The sequence below is a fragment of the Thunnus albacares genome, chromosome 17 (genome assembly GCF_914725855.1).
Source record: "Thunnus albacares chromosome 17, fThuAlb1.1, whole genome shotgun sequence".
Taxonomy (NCBI): Eukaryota; Metazoa; Chordata; class Actinopteri; order Scombriformes; family Scombridae; genus Thunnus; species Thunnus albacares.
The window spans coordinates 29,722,501-29,733,579 of NC_058122.1; the positions used below are offsets into that span (position 1 = coordinate 29,722,501).

General features: G+C 39.0%; 2 protein-coding genes across 3 annotated transcripts in view; one reads left to right on the top strand and one right to left on the bottom strand.

Moving 5' to 3' along the window:
• Positions 1-4,758, top strand: part of LOC122967202 (properdin-like) — an 11,345-nt gene extending 6,587 nt beyond the window's left edge. For both annotated transcript variants that reach the window (XM_044331729.1, XM_044331728.1), the window contains 8 exons: positions 88-252; positions 336-545; positions 636-803; positions 1,175-1,366; positions 3,364-3,537; positions 4,036-4,233; positions 4,373-4,484; positions 4,604-4,758. In XM_044331729.1, the coding sequence (XP_044187664.1) occupies positions 88-252; positions 336-545; positions 636-803; positions 1,175-1,366; positions 3,364-3,537; positions 4,036-4,233; positions 4,373-4,484; positions 4,604-4,730 (1,346 nt within the window). In that variant the 3' untranslated portion in view covers positions 4,731-4,758. The remainder of the gene's footprint in view (positions 1-87; positions 253-335; positions 546-635; positions 804-1,174; positions 1,367-3,363; positions 3,538-4,035; positions 4,234-4,372; positions 4,485-4,603) is intronic.
• Positions 4,759-7,155: 2,397 nt separating this feature from the next.
• Positions 7,156-10,782, bottom strand: LOC122967726 (lectin-like). Its single transcript, XM_044332514.1, has 5 exons — positions 10,623-10,782; positions 10,409-10,545; positions 10,186-10,320; positions 8,650-8,758; positions 7,156-7,430 (listed from the first exon to the last, which is right to left on the bottom strand). Exons 1-5 carry the CDS (start codon positions 10,681-10,683, stop codon positions 7,363-7,365), a joined length of 510 nt encoding a protein of 169 aa, XP_044188449.1. The 5' UTR covers positions 10,684-10,782; the 3' UTR covers positions 7,156-7,362.
• Between the last annotated feature and the right edge of the window lie 297 nt (positions 10,783-11,079).

Genomic DNA, 11,079 nt, shown 5'->3' on the forward strand with positions numbered 1-11,079 from the left:
ACACAGTATGTATATGTTGAACTTGACTTTGGTAAATATGTGTGTGTGTGTGTGTGTGTGTGTGTGTGTGTGTGTGTGTGTGTGTAGATAAGGGGTGGGGCTTGTGGCTCCCCTGGTCGACCTGCTCAGTCACCTGTGGAGAAGGCGGAGTCAGGAAGAGAAAGCGAGTCTGCCCCAGTCCTCCTGAGTGTCTCTCTGCCTGCAGCGGTCCTTCAGAGGAGACAGAGACCTGTCCAACACACACCTGTCCAGGTAACCTGTCTGTCCCTCACCTGTCTCTCTTTCTATCTGTCTCTGTCTCACCTGTCTCTCTCTCACCTGTCTCTGTCTCTCAGTCCATGGTGGTTGGTCCGGTTGGTCTGATTGGTCTCAGTGTTCTGGTAAGTGTATCGATGACCAGCGCGGTGATGTCATCGCCCCCACCAAACAGCGACATCGTTCCTGTTCTAACCCCACCCCTTCTAAGGACACAGAGCCAAACGGCAACGATTGCCCTGGAGACGGTGTGGACATCCAGGTCTGCAGCGAGCTCCCCAACTGTCCAGGTGAGAGGGAGAGTCATTGATCAACTTTAACAGTGACGTCTTAATTTTAAATTTAAACGCTCTGCGTGTTCTGATTGGCTGTATCCGCAGTCGACGGCAGCTGGGGGGCGTGGTCTGCACCGGGGAAATGCTCTGTCTCCTGTGGGGAGGGGCTTCAGCTGTCAACCAGGACCTGTAATCAACCTGCCCCTAAATATGGCGGCCGATTCTGTGATGGACCGAGCACTAGGAGCAGCGTCTGTCAGAGTACCTGCCCAGGTAACACGCACGCATGCACGCACAAACACACATACAGCACACACACACACAGTCATGTTTCCATCACTTCAGAGGACATCATATTAATTTACATTCATTTCCTGGAGACTAACCTTAACCTTAAACCGAGTCTTCACCCTAAAAAATTAATGATCTATGTTATGGGGACTGGAGTTTTGTCCCCATAATGAGGCGAGTCCCCACATGTGACTGTGTAAACAGAAGTCCCCACAACAAAGAAATACAAGTACACACACACACGTCTGCTGTTGTATCAATGATGCCAGTGATCGGTTAGTTTGGACAGATATGATTAAAGCAAAACTTCAGCTCGATTGAAATCGTGAAACACCTCTCTGTGTCTCTGACAGTGGACGGGTTCTGGACTGGTTGGTCCAGTTGGGGTGAGTGTTCCGCTTCCTGTATCCCACAAGGTCCAGCTCCTATCAGGAGGCGTCACCGCTCCTGTTCTAACCCCGCCCCTTCATCCAGCCCACCTGGCAGACATTGCCAAGGTGACGACAGCCAGACGGAGAACTGCAACCACCTGCCTCACTGTCCAGGTACACCTGACCTCCCGTTACTCGCCCATAAACAAACACACCTTTACTGCAGTAAAGGAACCAATACAGCAATGTAAAAATGCTCTGCTGCAGTAAAAGTACATAAATATTATGAGCTTGATGTAGTTAAAGTATTGCAGTAAAAGTACATAAGTATTATGAGCTTGATGTAGTTAAAGTATTGCAGTAAAAGTACATAAGTATTATGAGCTTGATGTAGTTCAAGTATTGCAGTAAAAGTACATAAGTATTATGAGCTTGATGTAGTTAAAGTATTGCAGTAAAAGTACATAAGTATTATGAGCTTGATGTAGTTAAAGTATTGCAGTAAAAGTAGTGGTTTGGTCCCTCTGACTGATATATTATTATATATGACATCATTAGATTATTAATAGTGAAGCATCAGTGTTAGAGCAGCATGTTACTGTTGTAGCTGCTGGAGGTGGAGCTAGTTTACACTACTTTATATACAGTTAGCTAGTTTAGTCCAGTGGTTCCCAACCTAGGGGTCGGGCCCCTCCAAAGGGTCAGCAGATAAATCTGAGGGGTGGTGAGATGATTAATGGGAGAGGAAAGAAGAAAAAACAAAGTTCTGATACACAAATCTGTTTTCAGTTTTTGGACTTTTTCTCTAATCTTTGATTTTTGCTGAAATATTGGATCATTTGAACATTTATTGAAATGAAAGCATGTGAGAAGTTTAGAGGGAAAAATCACTATTTGGTGGAGCTGTTAACAACTCATAGACATGTGAAATGTGACCCCGACTACACACTGCTTTTTGTAAGACGTCAAAAGCCAAAAAGGTTGGAAACCACTGGTTTCATCTTTAACAATGTGTTGTATTTTAAAAGCTTGTTATATTATCCATTGTGTCAAATCTTCATCTGAAAAGTAACTAAAGATGTCAAATAAATGTAGTGGAGTAGAAAGTACAATATTTCCCTCTGAAATGTAGAAAGTAGCATCACATGGAAATACTCAAGTAAAGTAAAAGTACCTCAAAAAGTGCAGTAATTGAGTAAATGTACTCAGTTACTTTCCACCACTGCTTCATGGATGTGTTTCACATAAAGACAAACAATGATTGTGCAGCTAATACAACTTGTTGGTCAGTATTTTAGGCATCTGGTCTCATCTTGTTTATGCTCAAATATAGTAAAACTAGTGAACGCCGTACTTCTTGTGGTTCTTGCGGCTCTCAGTTGTGTTTCCAGAAAGGTAGAAGGCTTTAGTCCAGTGATGAAGTTAGCAGCAGTATTAGTAACTGTGGTAAGAGAAGGAGAATCAGTAGTAGTATTATAAGGAGATCTTTTGAATATAACTTTATGTTCTGATGACCTGTACCTCTTAGGACGCACATTTAAAAACTTAACAGTCTACGTGATCAAAGTTTTCATGATCACTAAAAGACGGTGATTCTGGGACTTCAGATATTTCAATGAAGTCGGAGACATCATTGGATTTTTTTGTGGTTAAAACATCAGACATAAATGATTATTCTTTGTAGAGTATTTTTATGTTTTAAAAAATGTCTGGAGGGGGGAAATTAATCCCATAGCTCAAGGATTTAGGAAAAAATGGAAATTATAAAAAATATAGTTCACACTTTGCCTGATGTACGAATAAAATATCTTGAATAATGAGCCACAAGAAAAGCATGAAAGCATCTCACTGACCTGCAGCTAACACAGATCCCATCATCCGTAGCCGACAGTGATTCAGAAAACAAATCAAATCTAAAAATTGGAAATAATTTTCCACAGAATTTTCCACTATTTTTGTGGTCTGTCAACATCATTGTAAAACTGTGATGTTGTGTTTTAAAAACATCCTGATCAGTTGCAGCATCCAATCACAGACAGATTTACAGATTTCGGTCTGATTAAAGACGTCTCCGGCGTCCTCGTCCTCTCAGCAGAAATATGATCCAGAGCCATTTCTTATTTCAAGACAAATAATAAGCTGTGTCTCTCTCTCAAACTCTCTGTCTGCAGTGGACGGAGGGTGGGGGTCTTGGTCCTCCTTCTCTTCCTGTCCGGTTACCTGTGGGGTGGGGCTTCAGGTGTCAGTCAGGAGATGCGACAGACCCGCCCCCAAACATGGCGGCCGGCCGTGTACTGGAAAAGCACGCCAAACCACCGTCTGTAAGACCAACGTCCACTGTCCAGGTACACACACACACAGTATATTCCTACCTTACCAACGGTGGACCTTCATTCTACACCATCCAAAAGTGGACCACTGTTTCTGGTCACTACTGAGTATAACTGAGTATAAGTTTAAGACTCTCACACCTACCAGTCTCCTCTTGGCCAAAATTAAATGGCTTGGTGGTCCCTTTTTGTTGAATGTGTAACTATGGTACAGTCCACTGTTGGATAGGTATGCAAGTACACACACACACAACCTCTTCTAATCAAAGAAGCTAACAAAATTCAAGATTCAGCTTCCGATTACGCCTTTACATCAACCTTTGTTACAAGAATCAAAAGAGTCATTTAGTTTATAATTCTCTGTTAATTAAATTTTTAAATTGAATTTTCTTTAAAAACAGAGAGAGTCATATTGGTAATATGAAGTTAGCATGGCATCACTGTATCAGATGTTATCTTTAACTAGACTTCTTACTCTGGTATCTGAGTATAACGTGTGTCTCTGTCTGACAGTGGACGGGGTGTGGTCGGAGTGGTCAGCGTGGAGCAAGTGTAGATACCCATTCAGTGAGCGGGATATCAACTGTAAGCAGGTGGGCGGCACTCAGAGTCGAGAGCGTGAGTGTCTTCATCGAGCTCACAATGGAACCATCTGCGATGACGTCGGCCTGACTGACAGACGGGTCTGCTATGATGTCAACGGCTGTTTGAGTGGGTGACACACATACGCACATCCCCACTTTCCAAAAATGTCCTCATGTCCTAAAAATGTCGGCACTTTCCAACAAAGTCCCCACAGGTACAGGTGTAGAAATAGAAATGTATGTGTGTGTGTGTGTGTGTGTTACAGTGGGGGGCAACTGGGATGGATGGGAGCCGTGGGCTTTTTGTAATCCGCCCTGTGGAAGAAATTCAAAACGGTCCAGGAGGAGGAGGTGTAGCATTGATTACAGCCACTACAGGTGAGTTTCCTGCTGACTGATGCTCCTGTCACACAGCAGACACATGTATGACACAGGTCATCTGATGTGTGTTGTAGAAACACAGAGCTTTCTGAATATTCTGTGTGTGTGTGTTGCAGGGCTGCTATTGGTCGTCAGAAGGAGAAGGCATCGTTCGCTGGGTTTCCAATTCCCGACTGCAGAGACCCACCCGACGGCATAAAAAGCGAGAAACAACCCTGCATCAACGTGCCCGCCTGCCCCTGACACCACACTCACCGATGACTTTAACAACTATATAACAACTACGACTGTTTCAGACATGTTGACTCATCTTCGTTGTCACTTTGGAGGTGGTACTTTGTGCTTCTGCTGAACTGTATTGAGAAGGGTTTCTATTATTTTGTCCACCCCACAGTATTAGTTTGGAGTTACTGTTCCTCAACTCACTGTCTCTGATAGAAATGTGTTTTGCTGCTTTGCTCTTTACCAATAAAGTTGTGTATCATCAGCGTAACCATGGAAACCTGTGATTGTCTGCGTGGAGTCGTCACTCACAAATCCAAACGAACACAGAGCAGGTCTGTGTTGGTTTATTAGCAAAAAAGAATTTTATTTTAAAAAAACAAAAAGTTGTAATATTTTGAGTCATGATTGAAGTTGTGATTTTACAAGAACACAGAAGTCCAAACACACGTTTATACGAGCTAAAATACCTGCAGCAGCCAAACGACTGTCAGGAAATAATAAACATGAAACATGTGATCATCAACTTGTGAGCAGAACATTTGCAACATGTTCTATTAGGACTTTTTTTCTTTTCATTTTACAGTTTTTCGCCATAAAGTTGCAATTTTATTCTCAAAATATTTTGACTTTTTTTTTTCTTTTAACTATTCCACCCCCATCCCCCACCCCAATTACAACTTTATTCCTAAAATTTTTTTTTTTTTTCCTCAAAAACTCAAGAATAAGATTAAAACACTTTATCTGTCATTGTAGGCATACAAGGAAATGATGTTTGGTAACTCAGACCAGCAGCAATAGAAAACAAGATAATAAGATAATAAAAAGGTATTGCACAATGAGTTAGATAGTTAATGCAGAGACGTGAGCATAGAAGTAGTTTTCTCTATCTGTATATAATACATAAAAGGCACTTATGCATGGCAGGTAAACGGTAACAGTGCAGTGTAACGGGGGTTTGAATGATGAATGAGGTACATTGTGTTATTACTACACTGATACAATGTAGTATGAAGATTTTAAAGATTTTATATGACAGGTGTAATATGTATTGTATGTAATACTAATATAATTAAAGCTGCAAGCAGTGTTGGTCGGGACATCGCACTCTGGCCCGTCAGGATCAGATCATTTTGCTTTTTAAAAATGAGGGATATTTCTTACAAGTGTGGTGTGCTTTTATTTTGAAAGTGTGATTGACAGGATGAAAATTTTCTGCAGGGTGAGACATGTCTGTCTTGCTCACACCTCTGTCATCAAAATTATGCAAGTTTTAGGCCCATTCACTTGAATTTCAATTAGTAAATTGAAAACTCTTAGTGATGATTTGTAGGTCTTGATGAGACGAATAATTGAGTTTTGGTTTGATCTCTCTATGACATTCCTACGGGCTGTGGCGGCCATTTTAGATACATAGGTGGCACTAGAGAGCACATTTTGGCACTTTAGGGGTTAATTTTTACATTTTGACAAATTTGTCACCAGACCTGATGTGCGTGCCAAATTTGGTGAGTTTTTGAGCATGTTTAGGGGGTCAAATTTAGGGTTTAAATGGCGTAATAATAAAGAAAGAAACAAACAAACAAACACGCGAAAAACAACAGGGTCCTCACCCTTAGGCAAGGTCTACTGTTTTACAGTAGTCCTCTGCCTTTTGGGCTCGGTCCCTAATAAAAGTGTTGGCATGCATTATCAGCCGGGGGGGGGGGGGGGATGGGAGAGGCTAACTTGGTAATATTTACAGTCCTCAACAGCTAGGGAGGGTGGGGGGTGACGGAGGCTACAGCTCTGTGGAAGACGCTGTTCTTCAGTCTGTTAGTTCGGGCTTTGATGGCTTTGTATCTCTTCCCCGATGGCAACAGACTGTGAGCTGGGTGAATTGGGTCCTTACTGATGTTGCTAGCCGTCTTGTGTAGACAGCTAGCATACACTGTGTCCAGGTTTAGGAGCACAGTTCCCACAATCCTCTGTGCTGTTTTACCACCTGGACCAAGTCTTTCCAGTTCTCGGCAGTACAGCTGATAGACCACACCGTGGCACAGCAGCAGAGGATTCTCTCTATGCTGCTTCTGTAAAAGTTTAGTAGGCACTGAGAGGGACGTTTGGCCTGTTTGTGAACATGCAACTTTATTCTCAAAATATTAAGACTTTTGTTCTTGAACTATTAACTTTTTATCTCAAATAAATTACAACTTCATTCTCAAAATATCCTGACTTTCTTCCTTTGAAAAATTATGACTTAATTCTTGAAATATTACAATTTTTTTCTTTAAAAAAATACAAAATTCTTTCCTTGAAAAAATTAAATTTTAATCTCAAAATATTCTGACTTTTTTTCTCGAACTATTACAACTTTATTCTCAAAATACCTCGTTCCATTTGTGTTGCACTTGGTTTCTAATCAGCTCTCGTCTCTGTGAGATTTGACTTAAACAGAAAACACGACACAAGAAGCAGGAAAATGTTTTCTGATCATTTATTGCAGTAAATTCAGAGTTTGTGTTTCTGGACGTCATATTTATCGAATTTTGGACTTGAGTGATTAAAGTAAAAATCACAAACTTACAAGTCTGATAAATTTGGTTCCTGATTATAATCAAACACTCCAACTGCTCAGGTGATCAGTTCTTCATGATGATGATGATGATGATGATCACATCTTCCTGGCACACACATAGTACTTTTTGACTGTGCAGACTGCGTTGTTCCAGTTTCCCCAGGCTGGAAAACATAAAGACAGAAAACATGACAGTCAGATATATTAAACTTTATTTAATCTTTCATACAAACACTGCAGCTCAAAGTCATTTACATCAAATTGTATAAAAAGATTTAAAATGTTTAGAAAAATAAATAAAAAGCTGGAAACACAAACATCAAGATGCAGCGCTGGAATGTAACTGCTGCAGAACTTTATTTGAGTATTTCCATTTTGTGTTACTTTATACTTTATATAAATGTTGCACTTTTTACTGCATTACATTAATTTCACAGCTGTAGGTACTTCTCAGACCTAGATTTTACAAGTAAAACAGATGATGTACTTTAAAGTATTTTTATACCGTGATATTTCTACTTTTACTTAAAAGTCTGAGCTTTTGTGTCTGAAAAATGATTTTAACATTAATTTTCTGACAATCAGCTGTGGACGACCACAAGTGTCACAGAAAGCCTAAGAGGAGACGTTAAATGACAACGTAAGTCGAAACGCTAACAGGAAATGCAAATTAGAAAAAGAGATGCCCTTTAAAAGCCTGATTAAAATCTGTATTTTTAATTCCATTAATTATTTAAAAATTCATCAACTTTTAAGTGATGTACTTATTGACTGCTTTATGTTGTTTTTCTAAATCTCTTTTTAATTTGAACTATTTATTGATGGGTTATTATTCAATTTGTAGATTATTTTTAAAAAAAACTTTTTTTTGCCCACTAAAGTAAACAAATTATTAATTGCATTTTTTATTGTACAATTATTAATAAATTAAATGCTTTATTACTATTTCCACTTGTGGTCCATAATCCATCCTCCATAATCTGCTAATGAATTAATTGACGAATTCAGCAGGCAGAAAGTTTAAAAAACTGTAATTTGAGGTTTTAAACTAACTATTGATTATTATTATTCTCTTGATTAATCAATTAATTCATTATTTTGTCAATAAAATGTCAGAAAATTGTGAAAAACACAATGAATTGAAAACTGTATTCGACCAACAATCAACAGTCCAAAACTTTGAGTTTATTGTAATTTAAGACAAATTTTTACATCTGAGACACTGAAACTGTGAATCTTTGGACATTTCTGCTTGAAAAATGATTAAATGAATTATTAGAAAAGTCGTTTATTTCTAAATTAAAACTATAAACACAGAGTCTGAACTTTCTTCCCATACACACATCTGCTACTATTTATTATTTATTATTATTAATTACTCACTTTCATAGTTCATCTCCACACATTCCTCGCCGGGCATCCTGTCTGGCTGGAAATAAGCCCATCGCTCAAACTCAAATGGGGTTTTGTCGGTCCATTGAAAGCTGTGCCACTGAAGACAAAAAACATTGGTTTTAATATAGTTATAGTAGTACATTCTTCTTTAATTGGTCAAAATAACATATAACACCCTTAATGTACTCTAAATATATAATATCAACATCCTATCACATGTGTAAAAGAGGTTTTTATGATCAGATAGAAGCTTCTGATTCTCATCCTTCATTTTGAATTATACGTTTCTCTCTGCTGAGGCTTCACAGGAAGTGATGGTTGTTCAAAAAAGTCTGCAGATTAGTCTTAATTTGTTCAATCAAATCAATTGTTTACAAGATTTGGACACAGACGTGTTTTAAATTTAGACATAACTACATTAAGTTTTCACTGACTGATATGAACTGATAATACAGTTCATTAAGTTTTAACAGCAACAAAAATGGAGACAATCAGAAAATTCAAAAATGTTTTTTCCATTAATTTGCTGATATTTTCTCTCCTTGTTTTACTTTTTGTTTTTGTTGTTTTTGCTGCTGTTCCTGTTGTTTTTCTTTCAGAAGCTGTCTTGTCTTTTTCTGATCCCAAATTTACTTCTTTTATTTCCTGAGATCTCTGTCAGTGTCTGAGCTCTGAATGTTTCTGTCATCACTGTGTCTGCTGCAGGACTCAAGTTATAACATTAAACAGACACAACCCCAGTTAGCAGCAGGTAGAGTTAGCATCAGCAGCTAGCAGCCTGAATGTATCTCATATTCTTACATATTCACATTTTGGTTTTCATTGCTTTCATTTTTTAAGGAGTCAGAGTAACTTAAAGGACCAATGTGTAGGATTTAGTGGCAAACCCCCCCCCCCACCCCACCCCACCCCCCTTCCCCTTTGTCGGCATCTAACGTCTGTTTGGTTAGATGCCGACAAATTCTACACACTGGTCCCTTAAGTCACTAATAATAACAATAATTACAGCTGAGTTCAAACAAGATAAAATCTGAGCTTAACCCAGTTGGTGTATCTATCAGTCATTCATTATAATTTAGATAAAATAATTCATTTCAAAGGTTTCAAAAATTTAGATTGAGGAACTTTTCATGATCTTTTCAGCTGTGAGGTCACATGGTTAAGAGGCGGAACCTGATTGGTCCTCCCATCTACATTCAGTTGAACCTTGGAGCACGAAGTTAAGAGATTTATTTTTGAGATTGAACCTTTTCTTTTCTCACATTTTAGCGCCAATAATGCAGAAAATAATAAAATAAATATACAAAAAAACTGTCAAAGAATAGTTTCATGTGAGCAACTAATTTTTGACTGAAATGTCGGACAGAATTTGATTATTCTGAGGTCACAAACTCACATGCAAATATTCTGAAAATAACAATAACGACGTGCCTGAAAACACGTAGTAATAACAGGAGAGAAAACTGAGCAGAAAGACCCTTTAAGAACATTTCTTTCTGTCAGGACAGTTTTCTTCTTTCTTACCAGATATTTACTCCTCGCACCGATCCAAAAGTGATCTTTGCGTTTGTTGGCTCTGAAGGCCAAACACAACACGTGACTGTACTCCCCCACATTGTGCATCGAAACCAGGTGACCCTTCAAACGCCGGCAGTCATTCTGATACCAGAGAGAAATACGAAGAATTCAGTGTCACTTCATCATGACTGAGTTTATATTTAGTCTCCTGATGAGTGTTTGTCCTCACGTCTGCATCTCGAAATGTTCGTGGAGTCCAGAAGTATTTAGCACAGCGATACACATCGATGCGGTACCATCCGTCACCGCATGATCTGGCAGGATACACCTTTTTACAGTTGTATTGAATCTGTTCTGTAATCTGGTCTGTCAGGATACAAGAAGATTAATAAAAGAGGTTTGTGTTGCTGTACTTGCTGTATGTCGGAGCGTGTGCTTCTTACTGCTTGCAGCGTCCTGAACCAGAACCAGAACCAGAACCAGGAGCAGAAGAATACAACGCATGGTTCAGGATCCTCCCCACAACTGGAATATGATCTGAAAATATCACACACTTCATCTCAGTGATTATCAGCCTTTAAAAAAACATTTCAGTCGCTTTATTTTGAACCTTTAGCAAAAGTACCAAATCAGCAAAAATCCTGCAGAAACATAAGTACACAAGTATTATCATCCGCCACTAGATGTCGCACTAGCACCAGCATCTCAGACCAAATAAATGTGCATGTTGTTTACTCAAAGAGTTAATGAAACTCAGATCAAACTGTCAGACTACGCGGTGCTGATCAAACATGGATCAATACTCCGTTACTGGATTGCCTATTTCTGCCTCAAATGTTTTCAACATATTTTACTGTTTGGCTGTAATTTGAGGAAGTTTGTGACTAATCTTTTATTGAA